At 40.2% G+C, this 27,835-nt stretch overlaps 1 protein-coding gene and 1 pseudogene across 2 annotated transcripts in view; one reads left to right on the top strand and one right to left on the bottom strand.

The window, feature by feature from the left end:
• Positions 1-1,922: 1,922 nt before the first annotated feature.
• Positions 1,923-27,835, bottom strand: part of SMIM13 (small integral membrane protein 13) — a 29,600-nt gene continuing 3,687 nt past the window's right edge. The window contains exon 2 of the mRNA XM_082730185.1: positions 1,923-6,318. Within this exon, the coding sequence (XP_082586311.1) occupies positions 6,131-6,318 (188 nt within the window). The 3' untranslated portion in view covers positions 1,923-6,130. The remainder of the gene's footprint in view (positions 6,319-27,835) is intronic.
• LOC309864425 (U6 snRNA-associated Sm-like protein LSm5 pseudogene) lies at positions 15,979-16,416 on the top strand (annotated as a pseudogene). Its single transcript has one exon. The product of its transcript is annotated as a U6 snRNA-associated Sm-like protein LSm5 pseudogene (transcript).

Below are 27,835 nucleotides of genomic sequence, written 5' to 3'. Positions count from 1 at the left end.
CGGACTGTATTTTCAACCCTATCCTGTCTGACCATTTTTACAACTGGTTAGTGTTTCTGTCCACCCCATGGCCCCTAAGCATATCCAACTCAAATACATATGCCCGTAACTGGACTCTTGTCCCCCATCTTCCTCCCTGTGCCGACCACAGACCTGCTTCTTCCACATGCATCCCCTAATGTTACCAATTATCAAACTAAACCCAAAGGTTGAAATCATCCTTTACTTATCCCTTGTCCTTCACTTGGCCTCACAACCCAATCTCAGGTCCTGCTGATTCTTCATATTGTCCCATTTCCCATGGTTGTCACTCTTTCCCAATAACATTCTATTTTCTTAGACTAAAGTTAAGGTATATCCATCTCCACTGTGCCTCTGAAGCAACCCTCCCTGATCCAGTGAGCATGAGCTTTCAGGATCATATGTACTCAGTCTGGGCGCCTGCAAGAGTTGTCACTCAATACACGTTAAACAAATGAATCCACGCTCTTGCTCAACTCAACATATTTCAAGGTTTTCCAACACAATGCACGCGCTTCGAAGCCCTTGCCACTGCCTACGAGGTCTCTTGTGACTTAGATCTTTCCTACTTCTCCGGTTTCAAACCACTGTGCCCTAGAACTACTCTCTATTCCAGAAACAACCATCTACCGTTCTCCAAACAAAGCATCTTCCCATAACTCTGACTTCACACATGCTTTACTTCTGCCTGGAATCCTCTTCTCATCCTCCACCTGGAAAACTCTGACTCCTCCAAGACTTCTAGAGAAGCTTCTGCTTTCCTTCCCTCCACGCTCCTCCCCGTCCCAACATTCTCCACGAGCAGCATCGTTTTTGTAACTGAAGTACTCACTTGCACATAACCATCACATACTGGCCTGTAGGCATCCGGGGGGGGGGGGGGGCAGAATGAAGAGAAAGCATTCTCACGGCCATCCAAAATCATTCTTCTTTCCTTTTCAGGAACTCCTTTCCTCCTTTTAAGGACCATCTAACATCCCAGACCTCACGATCAGTCTTCCAAGTGTCTGAACTGATCCCCAGTGCCTGGTCCTCTTCTCCACCCCAACTCTAGCCATCACGCATTAGTGATCATACTGATAGTCCACATACAAACTAGAATGAGTTCAGATTCCTTTTCTAGGACTATATATTTTTAATGACTCTGCTCAGAAAACTGCTTCACCTCTAGAAGTCTAACCTCTACCCCAAACTTCCTTTTATCCATGACACAAAAATGTCACATTCATCTTATCTCCAATCTCTACCTCTTCTATTCACCCGATCTATCAGTGTCTTACTGATCAGACTTCTCTTACAGTCCAGCTTCCACAGCCTATCTCCAGCAATCTCTACTGGCCTTGCCCGTTAGATTGCTCTTCAGCAATCTTTGACAGCCTAGGTCTCTACCTTCCAGTGCCTGACCCCGGCAAGATCCATACTTCCCTACTCTATATTCTTGGCAGTTAAGCACTGCTAGACAAAAATGAAAAACTTGGCTCCTAGCCACTGCAATTAATGATTTCCCACCTCAAACTGGTTTTCAAAGCATTCCTCTATCTTTTTGCTTGCCTTTGGTCATTGTTGTCACTTAGTCTTCCGGATAGTTAATACTAACAAAAATGTGAGACTAAGGTCAACAGAGTATCAAAACAATCTCGAGGGTGTTGGCTAAAGTATGAAAAGAAAACCAAAGGCCACACATAAACCAATTTCGCTCCAATGCTGTATGTCCTTTGGGTTCCAAGTCAATTATTTTCACGGCACCAGGAATACTATTGCTGTCTTAATTCTTATAGATCCTTAGAGTTTGAAAAGTGGTGAAGGATGCACCACTGGTAAAAATGACTGCTCTTCAACTCCCCTCACGCCCCAGGTACCTTTACATACTTATTATAGGTCATCAATGACACATACCAAACTTCTGTTTTCATTTTAATTTATTCTGTGCAGTTTAAAGTGAAAGTTAAAAACATCAAACAAACCACAGAAGCTTAGGTATAGTTCTGACCAGTTCCAAAACAAAAACAGTGAATGATCATTTACACACATTGCTTAACTCTGAATTTACATTTTTTATATAAAGCTACTATTAACACACACAATTCTAATTCCTTATAAACCTATTTGTCAAGCAGCTGAATGACAATGCATCATAGCACAGCACAGAATGTTTCCAGTAAGAAACCACAGCAGCAGTATTTGGTGAATGGTTAAGTGCAGAATTAACTTGGGAGTGTAACATCAAACACGGTCATAATAACTTGGAGTGTAACATCGAACACCAGTCATAAGATAGGCAGCACATATTAACAAATGGAAAATGTAACTTAGTAAGATAAAATGGCATTCTTTATGCTTTAAAAGCTATAGCGGATACTTTAAAAGCCACCCTTACATGTCGCTTTAATTCTAGACTCCATAACAAAATACTATTCCATTAGTTGCTTGAAAGTCTATAACCTTACCTTTTTAAAGTCGACTTTAAATATAAAAGCACTTGAAGTTTACTGGTCAAAAATCTAAAGTTACACAGGCTACATGTTACATTAAAACATACCTCGTAAGAAAGACAGACTTTAAAAAATACTGCACTGTTGCCTTAAAATAATGTCAAAATAGGTTGCTCCTAACAATAAAAATGTACTACTTTCAAATCTTTTGACACATTTTGTTTTAAAATAACTTTTTGTGAAACCATGAATATCGTTCACCCACCTCTCCGCAAATATATTCCCTCCTTTCCGCAAAGTAACAGTTAGAAGTGGTTTTAAACCTAGTATCATCTAAAGAAATGGGTCAGCACATCTGTGAATTAGCTATTCACCAAAACAACTTATTTAATGTTTCCACCATGAAAACAACATTACAAAATCCATGGGATGAATTCTATTTTTAGCTTAACCTATATATTAAAAACCTCACTGAACAGTGCCACATTAATATTTAGTGGGGTTTTTTGGCGTTTAAATCAGAGCGATGCAAACCAGTATGTTTAATACAGGCAATTTTTACAAAAGTTTCAGAGACAGAGATGCGGGAAATTGGTTAAGAACATGAAACAACACTGCTGAAAGTCCTGGATTTTAGAATTTATCCTCAAAAGATGGCACAGATAATGGCCATCACCGTTTGTGAGCATTCTGACAAGACGGGTACTTGTATGTGCTCTTAATGCTCAGCATCTTTCCAAACTGCAAAATTGCATGGGTGGTTCAGTGGTAGAATTCTCGCCTGCCAAACTGCAAAATTAACCCTAGGCCAGTCTGTCTCTCACTGAGAAACTGCAAAGGTACTTGGAAAGTCCTGGCTGAGAGCAGTTACAAAAGCACTGAACTAGGAAAAGGAACAAAACACTGTACCACACAGATAATTGTGTTGCTATTCCTCTTGCCGTTCTCAGTGGCCACAGGAATATGTACTATGTTGAGTGTTACTGGGGGGGGGGGGCAGGGAGTCCAAGAGAACACTACATGTTTTAGAAGAAGTTCGTTTATAGAATTTTCATATTGGCACCAGTGTTTTCTTTTGACTCTCTGAGGAGAAATTAAAACATGTTGGGGTGTTAGAGATTAACATGCTTTTGGATATATTTTCCAAACAAGTTAAACAGGACATTTCCTTCCTTAAATTCTACTAAAAAAGATATCCTTGAAACATAAATGTTAATAAATAATACCAACACATACCCCACCCCGGCCGTGGATTCGTCTGTAGTATTATGATGACCCTTGCAGGTTATGTGGGGTTAGAGAAACCATCATTCCTTAATACTGAAATAGTACAGAAGTTCACTTGTTATTTAAGGTTTTTCAACCACTATTATCACCTAAATCCAAGGTATCCCCTGTAAAGCAGAATCCACAGCTCCAAGTTTTAGACTATGAAAGATCTCATTAAATAGCCTCCTATACCAAGAAGATTTTAGGCATTCATTTTTCTGAGGACCATTTTAAATTTGATATCCAGGTGGTATGAAGCACTAAAATGCATGCCTGAAACTTAGGTCACTGTTCTATTAATCTCTATAGTCACAGAATAAGAGAAAAATGCATCCAGTAAGGACATGACAGAAAGATTATGCCCCACTCTGGGCAGCTGGGGATCTTTCCCCAGCAAATGTTTAAAATTAAGTGCATGCTCTATAAATTCCCTTTCAGTGTAAGACCAAAGGACTAGTGACAGCAGAGGCATACCTCAGGAGTGCAAGTGGTCTGTTGGCAAAACCATCAGCATGGAGTATGAGGTATCATACACCATCATAACATAGAGGTAATGCCCTGTGATGGCTAGTTCTTAAGGGAAAAAAGGGTAAACACACACACAAAAAGGAACTTGGATTCATAAAAGAAATTGGCTTTGCAATCCACTCTTGAGCAGAGTGGTAACACTGAACAGGAAGGGTTGTTGAATCCATCTCTCTCTTCCCTGGTGAACCTTCAGTCCAAGTTTTAGTGAAGACAAACATGGACACCTGGCAAGTTCTTTTCCAGTGAAGTGGGCATTTGCACCCATTCTGTTTTCCTTGGTACCCAGGACCTCTGAGGTCTCGTCACTGAATTGTCTGTGAAGAAGGACCTTCTCCACAACACATGCCTTGAGTGAAGCCCTCCCATATAAAGAGAGAATTGAATCCTGCTCTCCTGAAGTAGAAGACCATTCTTAGGCTAAGTCACTGCTATAAAATCTTGAATATGTTGCAAAAAAAAAAAACCAACTATCTCATAGAGGATAACTATTTTAACAGCATTGTAAGAGGCAGGATTAAGTGCCCCAATAAATAACTGCTACCTCACAAGGAAAAATAAATTTACAAACTATTTTTTATTTAAGATCCCATCAACTGCAAGATGCACCATATGTATCACTAAGAAGTAACAGGCAATGAAACTGACACAATGCTCTCATAGTGTGTAGAATGTTTATATTTATTGAAATGGTTTTAAGCAGATTTTTAACACATCAATCTTGTGCATAAAGAAGGTGTGAAGTAAGTGGTTAGGGTATAACTGTAACCTCATATTCTGAGTCCAACTCTTCTGAATCACTGCTCAGACCACAGCCATCGACGTCCACATTCTTCTACAGAACAGCACTCTTGGTGTCACTGAGCGCACTGGGGATGCCGCGTTTCTTGAAAGAGTGCCCCACCCCCGTCTTCTGTTTCCTGTCAGCAGAAAGTCTGGAGCAAAACGATGTTTGATGCCTTAAAGATAACCCTGCTCGGCGCAGGAACCAATCGCACCAGCCTCTTGTCACTTTGAACTTTGTTTCGTCGACCCCCAGGGTTCCGGCCATTCCTCCTGCCCTCAATCGCATTGCTTGGCACGTGACAGGCAATCCTTGTGCACGCATCCCACTGACAAAACACAGTACGGCTTCATCTACTTGTGGGTATCTTCCTTTCTTGGGTCCCGTAAAGCATTTTGTTGTCGCTTTACAAGAAAATATGGAATGGCGGTCATTCCTCCAGCGCCGGACGTTTGCTTCACTAGTCCCGAACGTACGCCCCGCGGCTCTGTTTCCATGCTTTTCTGCGTACACAATCACTTTTCGTTTCAATGCTGAATCATAGTGCAATCTTTTTGAAGACATCTTTAAATGCCAATTAAACCTGACACATTTGGTACGAACAATACCGTGACGATGCTGGGACAAGCTGTTAGCAAGTTCACACACACACAGGCTGGGATAATCACATCATGACCCTCTCCTGGTTCACAGTAATTACGAGATACATCCCAATTTCGGACAAGGTAAAATGTGAAAACAAAAACAAAAACACAACATACATTACAGAATCGATAAAATACGGTTTTCAAGCATGTAATGTTTACCAGAAACACACCAGTGCAAGGTAATAAACTGGGAGCCAGAGAGTAAGTATGCAGGTAGAAAGCTAGTAAAGCAAAAGATTACCTTTAAGATGAAATCTGCAATGGTCTGATTTGGTTTTAATTCCCTTTATTTTCATATGGCTTAACATTAGAAATCTTTTTTTCTTTTAATTGGACTTAAAATCCAAGTAAAAATGTTCTTCCATCTTTTACCAAACTGTATAGCCCGGTCATTAAAGACAGAGGCTCCCCACTGCCTTTCATCCTTCACTGGTACAGGACTAGAGCGAGGGTCAGTGGCCTTCATCAGCAGGTGCCCTTCTTTGCCGAGCAGATCTGATCCTGTGAGATGACGACGAAGTGTCTTCTTCCGTCTCAGAGCCCGACGGCTCATGATCTCCCTCCTGAGATCCTGTATCTCCCACCAGTTCCCGCAGAAACTTGAATTTTGATAAAAAAAGATGCCATACGAAATACCAACCTAAAAAGAGACAGAAACATTAAGAAAAATTATTACACACAATATTATCAATGGAGGACATGCCAGTTAATTGTGTATGTGTCAGGGATATATTGTAAAACAGTATAGATAGTATCAACAAGTATGTGATTGTAAATATATTTTTTACTTTTTTTTTTAAACCATGGACAAGGCACAAGAATAAACTCTGACATTACACAAGAATGGCAAAAAGTTTCTGCCTTCAAGGAATTTAGAACCCAAGCGTGCTCCATCTACATTAAAATTATGATGACATTACGATATCTAGGTCCAAGTGTTTATTATATTAAAATCAAATCTCTGAGAGCACTTTATTGGGGGAAAAAAGAAGATACTTTGCATTTCCCTGGGAGAGTTATGTCTCAGTGCTAATACTTACTAAAAGAAAGTCTGATCTGACCACAATGTGAAACCATTATGTGGCAGGGGTCAAGGCACTTCTCTGAGAAATTCTGTCAGAATCAAGCTATTCATAAGTTTCTAGAAATAAGACATTTTTCAAGGAAATTAATACATGTTCTTTAATTACATGATGAAAGAATAAAGCCAGAGCACCACTACCTGAAATACAAGATTTTTAAAAATACAGTATATTTTCAAGTCAGAGTCATTAAAAAGTCTGAACTCTCCTTAAAAATAAAAATTACTGACCATGTTTTGTTTGTTTTTGCAAGGAGTCTGAAGTTCACTACATTTCAGACTCACATGAGTAAGGATCAATCAATAAAATGAGTAGACAGGATAAAACCTCTGAAGCCATGACTAGTTGCTCTGAAATGTTAAGCGCCTATTAAAGCAAACAAAAGTAACCACTGTGACAAAGTTTTCCATGCTGGTGTTGCCTTCTACTTTCAACTCTCTAGTTTAATAGAAAAGCAATGGACCATAGCATGTTCTGAGGAGCAGCATTTTCCGAAGACAAAATCCAAGCAGCTTTTCTACCCCTGTATTATACCAGGTCACCCTGAACGACCACTTAAGGATGTTCTAATTCTACTTGTTTCTTTCTTGCAGTCTCTGAAGAGAAAAAAAGAAAAAAGAACAACACAAGCTCCTTGGTATTAAAAGACTAAAACTTAAGGGGCTTAATGCGATTTCTCAAGGGCTTGCTTTCCCTGAAGCTTGAGCGCTGAATGCTAACTGAACCACACCATAAGTGAACTTTCGTCAACCATGTGAGTAATGCACTTCACTTCATCAAGTAGTATTTTCATAATATTCCAAGTCAGCATGCTCTCTTTTTCACCCACAGCTCTTTGTAAAAGTGGGCACAGCGAATTAGCAGAAAGAACTCTGGAGGCATCAGGAGCCCCAGTTCTGAAAGAAGATCACAAAGCTACAGTGGGAATTAAATGAGAGGGGGCCTACAGGGCCACGCTGTCTGGCACTGAGTAAGCAATAGTAAGCTGTGCGGGTCCTTGGGCAGTGGGATTGGACATGGCTTCTATTTTGTTAATTATCTTTTCTTTTAATTGAGATCCAAGTCACATAGCAGAAAATTTGCTTTCAAAGGTTACAATTCAGTGGTTTTGAGTATATTCACAAGGCTGTACAAGCATCATCACGATCAAAGCCCAGAACATTTTCATCAACCCCAAAAGAAACCCCACATCCATCAGCGGTCACTCCCTATTTCCTCCTCCCCCACCCCTGGCAACCAGTAATGGAACTGTCTCTACGGATTTGTCTATTCCGAGCATTTCCCATCACAACACGTCATCTTCTAGGTCTGGCTCCATCCACTTGACCTATACTTTCAAGGTTCATCATCCATGTCACAGGTATCACTTCATTCCTTTTTATCACGGAAAAATATCCCATTGTACAGACACATCACATGTGGTTTAACCATTCAGCAGTGAAGGGCCATTGGGGTAGCTTCTCCTTTGGGGCTGGTATAAAAGAAAACAGATTCTGCTGTTTGGCTGCAATGACCATCTGTGTACAAGTTTTTGAAGAGACGGATTTTCATTTCTCTTGGGTATATCCCTAGGAGAACTACTGCTGGATCACGTGGTAACTTGACGCTTAACCACTTGAGAAATTGCTAAACTGTTTTCCAAAGCAGCTGCACCACTCCACATCCCCACGTCTGGAGCTGCACGAGGCTCCAGTTTCCCTCATCCTCACCATCTCTCTCCATTGTCCACCTTTCGGGTGACAGTCATCTGAGTGGGTGTAGCACTGTGGCTTTTATTTGCATTTCCCTCGTGACTAAAGATGGTGAGCATCTTTTCACATGTTGATTGTCTACTTATATATCCTCTTTGGAGAATTATCTATCCCAGGGGCACCTGGGTGGCTCAGTGGGTTGAGCCTCTGCCTCAGCTCAGGTCATGATCTCAGGGTCCTGGGATGAGCCCTGAATCAGGCTCTCTGCCCAGCGGGGAGCCTGCTTCCCCCTCTCTTTCTGCCTGCCTCTCTGCCTACTTGTGATCTCTCTGTCAAATAAATAAAATCTTAAAAAAAAATTATTCCATTGCTTTGCCCATTTTTTATAGCAGGTTGTCTTTTTATTATTGAGTTGTAGGAGCTCTTTATATATATATATATATATATATATATATATATATATTTTTTTTTTTTTTTTTTTTAAGATTTTATCTATTTATTTGACAGAGATCACAAGTAGGCTGAGAAGCAGGCAGGGGCAGGGGGTGGGGGGAGCAGGCTCCCCTCCGAGCAAGAGCCTGATGCGGGGCTCGATTCCAGGACCCTGAGACCACGACCTGAGCCGAAGGCAGAGGCTTAACCCACCAAGCCACCCCGGTGCCCTGAGCTCTTTATATATTTTTGATACTAGACCTTTATTAGAGATATGATTTCCAAATATTTCCTTCCACTCTGGGTTGTTTTTTCACTGTCTTGACAAGATTATTTGAAGTATAAATGTTTTTAAATATGATGAAGCCTAATATATCTTTTTTTTCTTTCATAAAACCCATCTAATCAATTTTTTCTTTCGCTGTTTCTACTTTTCATGTCGTATCTAGGGGACCCACTGACTAATCCAAGGTCACAAAGATTTACACCTATGTATTCTTCTAACAGTTTTACTTTTAGCTCTTATATTTAGGTCTATTTTAGCTAATTTTAGCAAGAGAAGATTCAAATTAATTCTTCTGCATGTGGATATCAAATTGTTCCAAAACCTTTTGTTGAAAGACTGCTCTTCTCTCCAATAAACTGTCTTGACACCTTTGTCAAAAATCAAATGACATGGGCACCTGGGTGGCTCAGTCAGTTAAGCATCTACCTTTGGCGCAGGTCATGATCCTGAAGTCACGGGATGGAGTCCCACATTGTCTCCCTGTTCAGCGGGGAGTCTGCTCTCCCTCTGTCCTTTACCCTACTTGTGCTCTCAAATAAATAAATAAAATCTTTTAAAAAGTTTTAAAATTGAGAGTTGAAGTCTACCATCTTTGTTTTTTTCAAGACTGTTTTGGCTGTTCTGAGTCCCTTGCATTTTCATATAAATTTTAGAATTATACTGTGGATCTCTGCAAAAAAGGAAATGAGAATTGATAGGGATTACAACTGAATCTGCAGATTAATTAAAAAACCCTGCATGGGGGGGGGGGGGGGGACACACACGACACACACACACACATACACACACACACACACACGCGCGCGCCTGGGTGGCTCAGTTGGTTAAGCGTCTGCCTGCAGCTCAGGTCCTGATCCGAGTCCTCGGATCAAACCCGAGGGAGCATCAGGCTCCCTGCTCTGCGGGGAGCCCACTTCTCCCTCTCCCTTGGCCCCCCTGCCCACTTGTGTCCCCCCTCAAATAAAAAGCCCTGCACGGGTTTTTTGTTTGTTTGTTTGTTTTCAAATACTTCCCTATACTTACAAGATTTTTTCACAATAGACAAATATGACTGATTAATAAAAGAATCAGGAAAAACAAGTCAGAAACTAATAAGTCAGTCATGAATACTCTATAAACTTACATTGTTTTGAATATGGCTATGCCATTAATTGGCCTAAATTATTAAAGGCAGCTGATTTCAACAAACAGGAATGAAAACCCTTAACTCAGGTGAGTTTTGACTCTCAAAGACCATAGTCTTGACCTCATAAAGAACAAACACTCCAACTGTGGCTACAAGGTGTGAAATGACCATAAAGAAAAGTAGGGAGGGGCACCTGGGTGGCTCAGTGGGTTAATGCCTCTGCCTTTGGCTCAGGTCGTGATCCCAGGGTCCTGGGTTTGAGACCCACATTACAGCATCGGGCTCTCTGCGTAATGGGGAGCCTGATTCCCTTCCTCTCTCTCTGTGCCTGCCTCTCTGCCTGCTTGTGATCTCTGTCTGTCAAATAAATAAATAAAATCTCAAAAAAAAAAAAAAAAAAGTAGGGAAGTACTCTTTTGACTAGAGACTATGGAGAAGGGCTGGCATGATTGGAGTCCCATCATAAATTACTAGTGTGCCCCTGTGCTGATGGTTAAGAGAAAGCGAAGTCTCCTAGCACTGAAATCTACACAGTAAGGAACTCATTAAGAACACCTGTTGCAGTCTGTTTGGGATGGTACAACAGCATTCAGCTAGATCACAAGCTCTCTTTCTCAAGGTTAATGAAACAAACAAACAAAAAAAATTTTTTTTTAAATCACTGCCAACAACCTATGCAAGGGATTCAATCTCAAATCAAAATTCGGAATGTGGTTGCCAATGCACTGCTTGAATTCAGAGCAGTTAAGTCAGGTCAGGCTACTACTACCTCCACACTCACACTGCCTCCCCCCATCCTCCACAGTGCTAAACCACTTGCTAAACCACTCCTTTTCCATTCCTTTTCGCACCTCTCATTTGTATCCCCCAACCTGGGATAAGAAAACTTTAAAGGCATGCTAATCTCTGCACCCCCCCACCCCCCACACCCACCCCCCCACCCCAGCACCCCCGCCCTGCGCTGCATTCTGATCTATCAGGTATTAGGATGTGCAAGGGTTGGGAGTGGAAGGGGAGCATGTGCGCTGTCACACTGCTTCCCACAAAACATCTGAAGCAGAGAATTCCCCTGACTGAGATACAGAGTTCATCTGCTGGGCAGCCAAAAAGAACAAATATTCACCGGGCTTGTTTGTTATGGACTTATTATAATGACAGGGCGGGATGCAAAGCTAAAAGACAAACTGCAGTGTTGATAAGAACTGCCATGGTATTTACTAAACGGAGGGAAGGTCAACAAGTTGCTCTCCAAGTAAAATGACTTAAGTTCTAACAGAGCTGTAATTTTTCCGAGACAGATGGCAGAAGGAAGTGGGAAAAGGGAGTTCCCATATCACAGTACCCACATTAGTAAGATCTCCTGCTTCTACAAAGAGCATTATTAGTCTGAACAAAGGATGATTCTAAACACTCCAGGCAGTTTGATTTAAAAAAAAAAAAAGTTACACATATGCTCATTTATTTTAGAAAAAGAACCATTATTAAAAACCCAATGGGTATATACCCAAGGAAACCACAACAGCGCCAGATAAAGCTGCTAGTAAGACAGTTACTACGATGATAATACATTTTTTTTTAACTCTGGGACAAGTACTGAAAGGAAATGCTTTGCACTTATCATTGAATGGTCAAATTGTCATTCAGTTTAACGAAACTGTCCATTCACATACTTCTGGTAGCTGCTCTATTCATCTATAGTTAAGTTATACTGGTCTTAAGATAAAAACAAAGTAGAAAGTCATATACACGGTAACAGAAACCTTGACTTATCTTCACCAAAGCGAGGGAATTTATTGTTTGCTTACAGGAGAGTCAGCTTTACAGACTACATGGGGAACAACTACAGGTTGCTACAACTAGGAGAAGGCTGTTGTGCACCAATGTCATTCTCACAGCAGTATCTGTTTCTCTCTACACATTTGCTTCACTTTCTTCTCCTGCTTCCCCTGCACATAGCTGCTTCTTCCCTGTTCTACGAAAGACTTTTCAGTTCATAATCTCAAAAAAAAAAAAAACCCCAAACCGGGACTTCCATCCCAACTTGGGTCTAGTGTCAGACCCAGGCCCAGCGTCAGGGTACATCACCTGTATTAGGGATCACGAGCATGGCTGCGGGGCTTATGCCAGAGAGCTGGAATGCGATCTTAGAGACTGTAGGGGAGTGGACAGGAGAGTCTACAGAAAGAATCCAGGAAAGCAGTCTCCTCTACTTTTTTTTTTAGCAACAGTCCTGGAGGATGGTCCCCACGAATGAGTCACTCGAAAACAAAACATCCCTGAGCTAGGCAGGCAATTCTTCTTTTGGATAAACTCTTCCATCTTCTTGCCTTGATTCCTTCAAAACCACAACACAGTGTAACCTTTACCGAATGTCCACGCTGCAAGAGGTCCTCAACCTCCTGAACTAAGAACTACTTCCGGTGCGGGTGAGGTGAGACCAGAGGAGGCTGGGAGTCACAGTCTCTCTTTTAGGGAAAAGAACACAAATAAATGTAAGGCCAGTTCAAAAGTATTTATTATCCAATGGAATGACCCTAAAGATATGTGATTACCATTTGACAGCCATTTACAACAAAATCACTCCAACTGGCTACTCAACATAGTCTGCTAGAAAGCTTTGAGGAGTACAACTCTGACTTCCCATGTAACTACACCAGCTCAATTTGGACTCTGGCCCTGAGTGACCAACTTCTACCAGGTATGTGTATGTATCTTTGTGGGGCAGTGGAATGAAAAGAATAATAATCACTAAAAAAGCTACCTTTTACTGAAAAGGTCTTACCCCTGTGCCCTGCATGCCTACAGCCGACAGGAACTGTTGGGAAGTAGAGCTCATACAGTTCCTCCCACTGAGACCAGATACAAAGACACCAGAAAGGGCTTACCTGACATTCCTGTACGGGATGTATGTTTTGTACCCCGTCCTGGGATTTAGTAAGAAAGAATGGGAAGGAGGAAGTGGGAGAAGTGGGGAGAGAAGAACTGTCCACAATTATATGTATACAGAATCAGAAATTTATACTGACTGATGAAAGCAGCCCTGCAGTTCTCCACAGTTTAAAAGGCAAGTGAGTGCCTTGCCCCAGTCTCACAGTGATAAGCACTGTATGTCAGAAACACTGGCTGGCAACAGAGGGTGTATATTCTGGGATAAGCTAAGGAGCATTCAGTTGTGTGTGCCAATAACGAAGCACTGGTTCAAAGGATGAGTTTCATGAAACACACTGTACATTGTTTTTCTCTGCAAGATAAAGGTGCTGGCAGTGGAAGGGTAGTGATAGCAAGATGAACCCGAGAGATGAACCAACACCATCGACACAACCCAAACCCAAGGGACAGCTGTAATTATAGAGCTCTCAGTTTACAAAGTGCTTTTCTATTCAACAGTCCTGTAATCCTCCCAACTGCCCTCTGAATTAATGAGACGGGAATCATTATCACCAATTTCTAGATAAGAAAATAAAGGCTCAAAGTGACTCAGCCATTGAAGAAGGCCAACTAGGCAAGAGAGCAACAAAATTTAAGTGTTCTCTAATTTCTCAGATCTTCATGGTGGAAGTATGGCTAAAGCCCAAAACACTAAGTAGACTGAGAATTTTATTTCACTCCCCAGGATCTTCTTGGGTCAAAAGCCCACCTACAGTATAATCACAAATGTCTGTCTTTGGGGCATCATTCCAATGGAGTTACATAATCCCACGTTCACAACGGCACCTAAGTGGTTAACTAACTGCCTCAATACCAATCTCAAGTTGCACAAAGCTCTTTTCCATTTTCAGTCCTCTGATTTTTATTTTTCTCTGAAGGCAGCTAAGGCTCACTTCCAGGATAATTTATCCAAGGCCACAGACAAGGCGAAGTAAAAATAGAGCCATGCTCCTCGTGCCACCATATCATACCCTCTACTGCACACGCCCCTTTCGTAATGACACACTGGGCAACAGGGGATGATGAGCCCCTGGAGATACCATTACCGAATCAACACGCTGAACTGTAACACCTCCACATCCAAAACTCTCCGATCCAACACACAGGACATTTTTTAAGTTGCCTTTTACAACCTCTTCTCTATTTTCTTCTCTCTTTGGTGACCACGACGCACCCACAGATCAACATGTTACCTCTATGACAAATGCTAACCACATTTTCCCTCCATACCTCCCACCTTTCTTGAACCCCAGACAGGAATTGGCTTGGCTGGCTTGAAGACAACTTTACAAAGTATATATATATCCTGCAGCTCCTTCTTCGATTTTCAGATTTCTGTTATGGGTATTACATTCTCTCCCCATTTCTCTGGTGAGAAACAGTTCCTTTTCAGCACACTGACCCCTCTTCTCCCTTAGTGCTTAAGATTCTACCTCAATAAGCCCTCTGCCATCTGTTTTCCTTCTCTACATTCCCAATGCCATTCTCGAGCCTACACCAAATCCTTACTATCTGTCGACTGGATTATCAGTATAACGCCTGACAGCTCACATGCAGGCTGGAGCCACACTGCTTGGCCAAGAATCCCAACTCAGCAACTTAACCGCAACTTGAGCCAGTTAACCTCCATGTGCCTCAGTTTCCTCCTGCGTTAAATGGAGATAATAGTACTCACTCTCAAAGGGTAACAGTGAAGAGAATGCATGGCACGTTAAGAAACACCTATCAAACGTTACCCATTGTCACTGTCTCCTTAGGTTCCAGTCCCTTCCTCTCACGGGCTCACTAGAGACACAAGGCTACTACCACCATTATTAAGAATTTTGAACGTCATTTGTACATAACTTCTATACCTTTCTACTGCACTCTCTTCAGTATAATGTTGTCATCTTGGGTGACTGCTTTAGCACTCCACACTCACTTCCACCCTTCACTGCATTAATAACTGTCTCCCATTCCCCCCCAAACATAAGTTTCTGAAGACAAGGAAATGTATGGTTGATCAATGTCTTCCACTTTGTTCCCTATGTCTTCAACAGTACCTGGTACAGAGGAGACACTCAAATCAACCAATCTCCATGGTCTCAGCCCCCCAACACGCAGACAAAACTACCCATGAACTTAAGGGTATAATGACTTTCACCAATTAACCCATTTCAGAGCCTGAAGATGCCTGCTACATAATATAGTTATAAATGGAGAGAACTGCTTTAAGACACCGAGCAGCCTTATCAACCAAGTTGATCTGACATATACAATACATTCTATTCAATAACTATAGAAGAATCATTCTTTTCAAGTGTACATAGAACATTTACCAAAATATAACATTAATCAGTCTCATTAACTTTAAGGGTAAACCTTCTTATTTTTTAATCAAAATATATTTTCTGACCATAACAAAATTAAACTAGAAATTGATGACAAAATAGTATTGGGGAAAAAATTCAAATATTCAAAGTTTAAACAACATACTCCTAAATAATCCATTCCAAAGAGAAATCACAAGTGAAACATAAAAATAGTTTGAATGGAATTTTTTTTTTAATTTAAATTCAGGTTAGTCAAAATATAGTGTAGTAGTATTGATTTCAGGAATAGAATTTAGCGATTCATCACTTACATACAACACCTGGTGCTCATCACAACAAATGTCCTCCTTAATGCCCATCGCCTACGTAGCCCATCCCCCCACCCAGGACTCCTCTCCCTGACCCCCAGGAAAATTTTTTTTTTAGATCAAAAGCAATACCCGTGACTTCTGGCATAGCCATGGCAGCTAACCCTACCACTAACCCATTGCAACTGCTGCCTCTAAAGCTTGTGGACAAAAGTATAGGATGAAGAATTCACTGTGATGTAAAGTGACAAAAAAATGGTTGGCACTCTTGGGATTTGAGGACTTTGTCAATATGGTACTGGAGGATGTCACTGAGTGAAATCACACCAGAAGGAAGAAGGATCACTAAATTAGATGAAATTCTGCTAAATGGAAATAATACAACAATGCTAGTTCCTAGAGAAGGTTCTGAAGTATGAATGGATTTCCTGGACTTTCTCTGTTTTGTCCTATAATAACAAAACAGAAAAAAATTTTTTAACCTTTTAATGTTTGGATTCTATAAAGTTTCACGTTAAAGGGAAATATTTTGAAGATGCATTTGTAAATGCCCACTTTTGTAAATTAACCACTATTATCTTGGAAAAAGAAGAACAGTTTGTTCTTTGAAGACTAAAATAAAAATGTTTTGGGTTAAAAAACATAAAATAAAAGCAATACCCACAAAGAGATTTATTAACTATTAAAAAAAAAAAGGCCTAAAATCAATATCCTAAGCTTCTACCATGAGAAACTAGAGAAGTACAAATTAAACTCAGAATAAGTAGAAGAAAATAAAGAGAAAAGCGCAAAGCAATTACACAGAATATGGATGAATAATAAAGGGGGGAAAACACAAATCAAAGTTAATTCTTCAAAATGATCAGTAAAATGTATACACCTCTAGCCAAACTGATCATGTGGGGGGAAAAAAAAAGGATACAAATAAGGAATGAAAAGGAAGACATCACCGTAGATCCCACAGATATTAAAAGGGTAATGACAATATTACAAACTTTATTTTTAAAAATTACACAATTCAGATTAGAATGCTTGAAAAGCACAAACTATGAAAACTCACAAAAGAAACAGATAACTAGAACAGCTCAGTACCTAGCAAAGAAATTCAATGTGTACTTAATAATTTCCCCAAAAGAAAAGTCCTGGCCCAGATTAATTCTACCAAACACTTAAGAAAGAAATCATACACACTGTGGCAGATTTAGCTTAGTAACCTCAATGAATCAAGCCATGTGTACCTCTTGTGTGACCTTTTCCAATAGAATACAGCAAGGGTGATGGGGCAGGTTATGTGATAAACGTAGAAGGATTTTGCAGACACAATTAAGGTCTCCATCAGTTGATTCTGAGTTACTGAAAAGAGAAATTACAGTAGGTAGACCCAACTTAATTAAGCATAAATCTTTAAAAGAGAGACTGAGACCTTCCTTGGTATCACAGAGATTCTCCTGTTGACTTAAAGCAAGCCACTCTAAGTGCTACAGTCAGTCACAAGGAACTGAATTCTGTCAGCAGTCCTAAGAGACAGGCACTGAATGCACCCGTGAGATGGAGAACAGGGGACCCAGCTTAAGCCATATCCAGACTCTGAACCTGCAGAAACTGAGCTAATAATTATATGTTGTCATAAACTGTGAAGTTTGTGGTAATTTGTTATGCAGCAACAGAAAACTAACATCCTAATTCTGAGCAAACTCTTCCAAGAATTAAAAGAGGAACACTTCCCAACTTACTGATTAGGTCTTACATGACCTTTGTGACAAAACCAGATAAAGGCATTTAAGAAAGCTCCTAATATTCCTCATGAATGTAAATGGGAAAACCTTACATTTTTAGTAAATCAAATACTGCAATATATGAAAAGCATAACCCATCAATATATAAAAAGGGCTTATCTAAGGAATGTTTTAACATTCAAAATTTAATGTAATACACCATACAAACAGACTTAGAGAAAAATGCCATGATCATCTCAATGCAGAAAAAACATGTGAAAAGAAATCCAACACCCACTGCTAATTTTTAAAAAAATTTCAAAGTAAGAAGGAAAGTTTCCTTTTCTGACCTGATAAAGAATATCTACAAACTACAGCTAACATTAAACTGAACAGTGAGAGACTGTTTCTCTACAAAAGATCAAGGAGAAAGATCTGCTCTCACCCATTTCTTTCAATGAGGCAAAAACTAAAAGACATAAACACTGAAAGGAATAGGTAAAACAATCTTCATTTGCAGTTGGTATAATAAACCTCTGGGTAGAAAATTCTATGGAATTTACAAAAAAATAAAGGTTATAAGTGAATTTTGCAGTTTTGTAGAATATACTGCCAATATACAAAAGTCATTTGTATTTCTATATATTTACAGCAAACATTAAATGAGTACCATGTACAACAGCATCAAAACTATGAAAACTTTGGGACGCCTGGGTGGCTCAGTTGGTTAAGCAGCTGCCTTCGGCTCAGGTCATGATCCCAGCGTCCTGGGATCCAGTCCCACATCGGGCTCCTTGCTCCACAGGGAGCCTGCTTCTCCCTGACTCTGCCTTCCACTCTGTCTGCCTGTGCTCACTTTCGCTCGCACTCTCTCTCTGACAAATAAATAAAATCTTAGGGAAAAAAAAAAAAAAACTATGAAAACTTTGCAGTTAAATTTGACAAAATTAGTGCAAGAACTGTATTATATACTGAAATACATAAAATGTTGCTGAGAAAAATTATAGTCCTAAGAAAATAAATAAATAAAAATAAAAATAAAGAGATACAATATGGCCATGGATTGTAAGATTAACATGTCTATTCTCTCCAACTTGAATAGATCTATTTTAACAAGCTGATTCTAAAGCTCATAAGGAAATGCAAAGGATCTAAAACAGTAAACATTTTGAAAACAATAACACTGCATAACCTACACAATTGGCATAAAGATACATATATGTCAGTGGAAAAGAAGAGTCCAGAAATAAACCCATATAGAGATGATCAAGTGATTTCCAACAACTGCCTTTTCAATAACTGATGCTAAAACACCCTTATGTAAAAAGAACCCTGATCCTTAACCTATACCAAACACAAAAAATTACTTCAAAGAAAAGTATCTACAAAACATGTATCTGATAGAAGACTGCACCCAAAATAAGTAAGAATTGTTACAACTTGATAATAAAAAGACAATGCATGTTTATAAAAAATAAAAAATTAAAAAAAAAAAAAAGACCAATGCAATTTCTTAAGCGGGCAAAGAATTTAAACAGACACTTGACAACATGGCCGTTGGCAATGGAAAACAGTTGGCAATTTCTTATAAATTTACCCAAGAGAAACGAGAACATATATCCCCACCAAGACTTGTAAATGAATGCTAACAATAGCAGTAATACTTGTAACAGCCCCAAACTGAAAACCCTAACATCCACCAGTAAGCAACTGGATTAACAAACTGTGTATACCCATCCAATGGGATATTAACCATCAATTTAAAAAAATGAATCACTGATATATACAACAATACAGATGGCTTTCAAGAGCCTTATGCTAAGTGAAAGAACTCAAACACAAAAGACTTGCTGCATGATTCCATTTACATTAAATTCTAGAAAAGGCAAAATTATGGTTATGGAAAGCAGGGCAACTGTTCCAAGGAGCTTGAGGTCGGACTACAAAAGGACATGAGGGAATCTTCCAGAGTGCTCAAAATGTTCTGTTATCTCGACTGTGGTGCTGGCCACACCACTGCGTATACTTGCTTAAACTTATCAAATTTGTACTTTCTCTCCACACTTTTCTGTGATGGACACGTTTTACCTTATTCTCTCGTTATCTTTGAAATGTATATCATCCATATTGAATGAAGGACAGTTTCTATTTCTAACACCCGATTTAATCTTTGAAAAACTATTTTCCACACACCAGTTAATTCCTATTTCTTCACTTGTACCTGAATGGGAGCTACATAAGCAGAAATAGATCAATCTTCAGTATTCCCAGATTCTATTATTTGCATTTGTCTGCGGGCTGAAATTAAGAGGTTATGCGTGCTGCTCAAGTCACACAGCTAGTAAGTGGCAGTGCTGGCAGTCTGTAAAGCTAGATCAGCCAGAGTGCGGCTCTGGTCACTAACTCCCTGACCCTGTTTGGCACAGCAGGAACCCTGAACCGGGCACTCAACAAGGCCTGCAAATCTCAGTCTGTCCACAGTCTGTTAAGCCACGTTGAACTAGGGAGCACAGCCAAGCCAACCCCTGGAGGAAGGGGAATCTACACACCAAGACAACTACTTCTCTCTCATGTAGGCCCCCATGGATACTCTCCTGTGATTTAAAGACTTCAATATCCTATGCTTTGTAGACACAGGGGCAGGCAGAGCAGACAGAAATGGCAGGCATTGCTGGGCCAGGCGACAGTCTGACCAACACTGCTCCCAGCCCCAACACAGTTACCTCCTTTATTTAACTCTGATCAACCTTAAGACCAACCTATCTGGTTTCCTTACTTCTAGCCTCCCGCTCCTCACACTGTATGAAGGTGAGCGTACAAAATTCTAAGTTCCTGATAAAAACTCTTAGCTCCCCACTGCCTATCAGAAAGCATAAATTCTGCAGGAGATGCGTATAAAATGCTACAATCCATGTGCTTCCTGCCTCCATCTATAACCTCATCCTAGCCAATTCTTCAAGGACCAAAAATTCATTCATCTGAATACTCACGCAGCACTTACTATGTTCCAAATACCAATCTCACTGAAACGTATTTGCCCCTTAAGTTGGAATTCTAGGCAAAAATAGAGCATTGTAAGGGGAAAGGGGGTAGATATATGGGAGGCTTAGGTCTTACAGAGAGGTCAGGGAAGCCTCAAAGACAACTGGAATGGCCGTGACAAAGTTGCCATTTATGGAGATGGAGAAGGCTCCTAGATCAAGAATGTGGCTTTAGGTACGTTTATTATACTCCTTCTTCAAGAGTGTTTATAACCCCATCTCCAGACCCTCTCCCTCCCTGGAGGTCAGGGGATGGAGCTGAACTTCTCATTCTTTAATCCCGTTTAGTCTTTTTAGTGACTAGCCCCTGTCCTCAAACCACCTAGGGGCCCCACCCTGAGCCACAGCCTGAGCAGAAATCCAGGCATGGTCAGAAGAGGCTTGTTATAAATAACAGAAGATGCTACCATCACTCAGTAAATTCTTTTTTTTTTTTTTTTTAAAGATTTTATTTATTTGACAGAGATCACAAGTAGGCAGAGAGGCAGACAGAGAGAGAGAGGGAAGCAGGCTCCCTGGTGAGCAGAGAGCCCCATGTGGGGCTCGATCCCACGACCCTGGGATCACGACCCGAGCTGAAGGCAGAGGCTTAACCCACTGAGCCACCCAGGTGCCCCTCACTCAGTAAATTCTAAGGGTTGGGGAACTTTCTGCCAGAGACCAGGGACAAAGACCAAATATAGTTATTATCCCACTGAGATGAAATCAGTACTTGATGATTGCTCCTGAAGCCATGGGCAAAGAAAGTTTGTTTCTGTTTAAAATAAAGGTAATTGTATCCTAAAAGCCATAAGTTCAAAAACAAAAACAAGAACAACAAAAACAAAAACTGTTTGTGAACAAAAAGTTCACAGCGAATATCATTCTCAATGGGGAAAAACTGAGAGCTTTCTTCTAAGGTCAGGAACACAACAGGGAGACCCACTTTCAGCACTGTTGTTCAACATAGTACTGGAAGTCCTAGCCTCAGCAATTCGACAACAAAAAGAAAGAAAAGGCATCCGAATAGGCAAAGAAGTCAAACAGATGACAGGATACTCTACCTGGAAAATCCAAATGGAGTCAAAAGACTCCACCCCAAAATTGTTAGAACTCATACAGGAATTCAGCAAAGTGTCAGGATACATAATCAATGCATAGAAATTAGCTGCATTTATATACACAAAGGAGAAAGAAGAAAAATTTAAGAGTTGATCCCATTTACAATTGCACCCAAAACCATAAGATACCAATGAATAAACCTAGCCAAAGAGGCAAAGGATCTGTACTCAGAAAACTATAGAGCACTCACGAAAGAAAATGAGGAAGACAAAGAAGTAGAAAAACATTTCATGCTCATAGATTGGAAGAACATTGTTAAAATATCTATGCTACCTAGAACAATCTACACATTAATGCAATCCCTATCAAAATACTATCAACTTTTTTCACAGAGCTGGAACAAATAATCCTTAAATTTATATGGAACCAGAAAGGACCCCAAATAGCCAAAGGAATGTTGAAAAGAAAAAGCCAGTGGAATCACAATTCTAGACTTCAAGCTCTATTACAAAGTTGTCATCATCAAGACAGCAAGGTAAATGGCACAAAAACAGACACACAGATCAATGGAACAGAATAGAGAACCCAGAAATGGACCCTCAACTCTACGGTCAACTCACCTTCGACAAAGCAGGAAAGAGTATCCAATGGGAAAGAAACCGTCTCTTCAACAAATGATGTTGGTAAAATTGGACAGCCACATGCAGGAAGAGCGAAACTGGGTCATTTCTTTACACCATACACAAAAAGAGACTCAAGATGGTTGAAAGACACAAATGTGAGAGATAGGAACCCATCAAAATCCTAGAGGAGAACACAGGCAGCAACCTGTGTGACTTTGGACACCAACTTCCTGCTAGACAGGTCTGCAAAGCCAAGGGAAACAAAGGCAAAAATGAACTACAGGACTTAATCAATATAAAAAACCTTTTGCACAGCAAAGGAAACAATTAACAAAACCAAAGACAATCAACAGAATGGGAGAAGATATCTGCAAATGTCTTATCAGATAAAGGGCTAGTATCCAAAATCTATAAAGAATTTATCAAACACCCAAAGAACAAATAATCCAATCAAGAATTTGGCAGAAGACAGGAACAGACATTTCTCCAAAAAGACACCCAAATGGCCAACACGCACATGAAATAGTGCTCAACATCCCTCATAAAACCACAATGAGATACTACCTCACACCAGTTAGAATGGCTGTAATTAACAAGACAGGAAACAAAAGATGTTGGCAAAGATGCAGAGAAAGGAGAGCCCTCCAGGCTGTTGGCGGGAATGCAAGCTATAGAGGTTCCTCAGAAAGTTGAAAATAGAGCTACCCTACGATCCAGCAATTGCACTATGGGGTATTTACCCCAAAGATACACAGCAGCAATGTCTACAACAGCCAAACTACAAAGAGTCCAGAGGCCCATGGACAGATAAATGGGTAAAGAAGATGTGATAGATATATACATACATATACATATATACACACATGTACGGACACAATGGAATACTACTCAGCAATCAAAAAAGTGAAATCTTGCCATTTGCAATAACGTGGATAGAACTAGAGGGTATTATGCTAAGTGAAATAAGTCAATCAGAAAGACAACTGTCATATGATCTCACTCATAGGCGGAATTTAAGGAACAAAAGAGGATCATAGAGGAAGGGAGGAAAAAATAAAATAAGACAAAATCAGAGAGGCAGACAAACCATAAGAGACTCTTAATCACAGAAAACAAACTGAGGGTTGCTGGAGGGGGATGGGGGGATAGGGTAACTGGGTGATGGACATTAGGGAGGGCACATGATGTAATGACACTGGGCATTATACGAGAGTGATGAATCACTGAACTCTACCTCTAAAACTAATAATACGCTATACGTTAATTAACTGAATTTAAACAAAAAAAATGATGGGAATTCCATTTAAAAAAAGGAAGGTAATTACCAGGGAATGAATACACACACCTAACTTGATGAATTTCTCATAAAATACAGTATACCTACATTAGTAGGCTTTTCTTAGAACCAAGCTTGTAAGAGATGCTCAAATATTTGGGGGATGAACGGGTATATGATATATGGCCCAATAACTGGGAATGAATAAGAAGGTAAAACAATGCCCAAGATTTCACGCATAACCTAAAAACAAGCAGTTGTTTTAGGTAAAGATTCTGAGCTTCTCTGTGAAACAAGAAAAAGGAGCAGAGTCGTGTATGTGAAACTGGAGCTCAGAAGCCTAGGTTGTACTGAAGCTCCCATATACGTACCTTCCTTCCTGGAGTATAAGGTCCTCAAGAACATGAATTACACTTGTTAATTTCTGGGTACCCCTGAGCACCGCCACAGCATCTGATCACAGGTGTACTGAGTAATATAAAATTCATCCATCTTGAGACAAACTTGGTTTGTACCACACTTAAGACTTATTTGTAATTTGTAATGGGTATTGAAGTAATTTGTACTGAGCAATCTTTCTTCGTTCTTCCTTCAACTATGAGGACCTACTACATGCCAGGCACTACTCTAAAATCCAAGGACAGGGCAGTGAATTAGCCAAACAGGGTCCCTGTATTCATGGAGCCCAAACTGATGGGAGCAAAACCACATAAACAGCTCATTTCAGAAAGGGCTGAGTGCTCAGAAAACCAAGGGTCAGTAAGATAAAGAGTAACTGGATGAGTCGCCCTAGGTGGACTGGGCGGTTGATATGAAACCCGGCTGAAGAAGAACCAGTCACATGAACAGCCAGAGAAGACTGAGGGTAAAGGCCCTGGGGAGAGTACAAGGCTGGCCTGTGTGGAACAACAAGAGAGTAGTGGTGGGGGGAGGGGCATGGAGAAGCAGGAGGGACTCTATCCCTCAGATCCTTGTAGTCACAGTAAGGATCTAGATTGTATTTCAAGGGAAATGGAGCCACTAGAGGATAGGTGTTAAGCATGTTTAAAAGAGTGGTAAATGATCTAGCAGACCAAAGGAAACAGAAGTCTGGATGGCGGGGGGAAAAAGGACAGCAACTGGAGCCAAAATCCAATCGAGAATTAAGGAAAGATCAGGATTTCAGGCCGGAAGAAGGATTGGGAAAGGAATAAAAAAGGATTGGCTGAGAGTCTATTTACAAAACTGTCATGCGGGCAGCCAAGCTTATAACACCCGAAAATGAGAGCATTCCCCTCTGGTAAGATGGAATAACACGGACATTTCCAGATAGAGGCCAACCTGCTGCCAGAATTGACACTGGGAATTTATTACCTTCTTTTACTCCCTCATCCATAAATAAGAATACAGAACAGAGCACTGACCATTTGTAAAAATCTTCAATCACAAAGAGTCCAAAGCAAACAAACCATAAGAAAATACATAGGGGGCGCCTGGGTGGCTCAGTGGGTTAAAGCCTCTGCCTTCGGCTCAGGTCATGATCTCAGGGTCCTGGGATCGAGCCCCGCATTGGGCTCTCTGCTCAGAAGGGAGCCTGCTTCCTCCTCTCTCTCTATCTCTCTCTGCCTACTTGTGATCTCTGACAAATAAAATAAATAAAATCTTAAAAAAAAAAAAAAAAAGAAAAGAAAATACATGGAAGAAACAAAGCCAATTGCACAGGGAGAAGAAAAACACCTTATTAGAAACTACAATAGATCCTTAAACAACACAGGTTTGAATTGTGTGGGTCCAGAATTTCTTCAACAAATATAGTACAGTACTATAAATGTATTTTCTCTTCCTTATGACTTTCTTAATAACATTTTCTTTTCCACTTTCTTGCAAGAACACATTAGATATATAAAATTTGTGTTAACTCTGTTCTCAATAAGACTTCCAGTCAAAAGAAGACTATTAGTAGTTAAGTTTTTAAGAAGTCAAAAGTTATCCATAGATTTTTAACTGTGCAGGGTGGGGTGGGGGGGTTGGCATCCCAACCCTCATGTTGTTGAAGGGTCAACTGTGTAACTAATACGGTCATAGAAACAACATATTACATAATGCAAAACAGATGCTGGCAAAGCAATCAGAAAACAAGAAAGTTCTGACATTAAAAACTGGATAAATAAAAACGTAAGAGAAGCTAAAACCCAAAACATATGCCAGAAGGGAGAGGAGACATGATAGAAAATAGGAGATAAACAGGTAATACTAGAGAAATCAGCCCATAAGGTCCAACCTCCAACTAACCTAAGTTTTTTTTTAATTGAAAGGGCCCAGGAAAACAGAAGGAAAAGAAACATACGAAGACATATCAGTACGACATTTCAGAATAACAATGACAGAAAAAACTACCAGAAAGCATCTAGAAAGAGAATCAAGTTACTTACAAAGACAAACAGAAGGCATCAGATTTCTTAAAATCAGGTCCAGGAAGCGAGATTATCAGTGAAGTTACCATTTCTAAGTTCTGAATGACAATTATCTACCACTTGAAACTTATTCAAATTATCAATCAAGTATAGAGTTTTGTTTTTTTTTTTTCTAGAAACTCTGACATCAGTAAAAGACATAGGACATCAATGAAAGACATTTTCAGGTAAGCATTAGCTCAAAAAATCTTCCATGCATTCTCCCTCAGAAAGCTAACAGAAAATGTGCTCCTGCAAAACAAGATTATAAACTGAGCAAGATGATGAAATGAGGTCCAGGAAACAGGGTCTGCAGCAGAGAAAGTGAAGGGCAGGCCGAGAAGGAAGGAGAGAGCTCTAGGATTGGGCAGGGGAAAGGGACCAGGGAATCAACAAGGGGCACACACAAAAAAGTAATCCTAGGTAAATTAAAAAGGCAACTGTTAACTTCAAGAGAAATGAAGAACCACATAAGAAAGTTAAGTGTAGTCATGTTACACTATTTAACCAGCAGGGACTATTTACACAGTTAAAATATAAATCTTGGGGCGCCTGGGTGGTACAGCCAGTTAAGTATCCGACTCTCAACTTCATGATCTTCGGGTTGTGAGACAGTCTCACAAATGAGCTCCAAATGAGCATGGAGCCTGCTTAAGATTCTCTTTCCCTCTGCCCCGCCCCACCTCTAAAAAAAAAAAGGTAAAATTTAAATCTTGACTCTCCAATGAATCACAAGTTGTCATTACTTACAGCATGCAGGTAGAGAAGGGGGGACTCCACCATGGTTAATAAATAATGTCTAAAACTGCAAAATCAAGAACTAGCTGTGAATAAATTATTTACGAATATGGAAGTAAATAGGTAGAGGAAACAGTGGCGTGGAGGATTGAAGGAAGTACTTTATGCCTTTGCTACTGTTAACTTCTGAAATTTTCTTTTGTTAAAAGCATTTGAGAAAACCCGGTCTTAACACAAGAGTACTAATATGGAATATAGGTGAGGTTGGGTGGGGTGAGGTTCTGAGGTAAGGGCCAAGAAAGACTTCTTGGACATCTCTGATGCTAAAAGGTGGTTTTATTAAAATACAGACAGGACCTGAGGGCAGAGGGAGTTGCACTGGGGTTGTGAGGAGCAATTGATGATATACTCTGGGTTGGGGGAGGTACGGAAAAAAGGCAGATTTCAAAAGAACTTTCATATGCTAAGAAAGACCAAGAGATACCAGAGGCCTTGCCATTTTCAAGTTAAGCTTGTTTTCCCTTCTAGCAAGGTATTAACATTAAGATAGCTGGGAGCTTCCTGGAAGAATGTCACGCACATCCCATGGCAAGGACGGAGTGCAAGGTGTTAGCTTCTGCTTTGTCTTCAGCTAGACTTCTGCTCCCTCATCATAAAGAAAAGAGGGGGTCAAAGGACACTAGTTAGGAAACTAATGCAAGTCGAAGATGAGGATGGGAGTGGTGATCACAGACATGGAGGAGAGAACATATTTCACATTTCTTAAAGACATAAAACTGAAGACACTTCCAGATAGAGCTGGTATTTGTAAGGGAAAAGGGATGGGACCAAAGGAAAAGGGCAAAACCAAAGACACCCACATCCTTGGGTGCTGGGAACATCTGAGACAGGATGGGGGCAAAGGAGAAAACAGGAGACAGAAATCAAGAGTTCTGTTTTAGGCGTATAAAGTTTGAGATGCTTTTTATATCTCCAAGTGGGGCTATCAAGAAAAAACGGCTGATACATGCATGAGCCTGGGGTACAGGAGAAAAGTGAGAGCTGGAGACGTCAAACTGAGTCATTAGTTACAATTAATATTTAAATCTCCAGAGCTGGATAAGATACCATGGGGAGAGAACAGAAG

Source organism: Mustela nivalis (genome assembly GCF_964662115.1).
Source record: "Mustela nivalis genome assembly, chromosome: 5".
Lineage (NCBI taxonomy): Eukaryota > Metazoa > Chordata > Mammalia > Carnivora > Mustelidae > Mustela > Mustela nivalis.
Note: the sequence above shows the minus strand (reverse complement) of the source record. Positions and strands in the feature narration are given on the sequence as shown.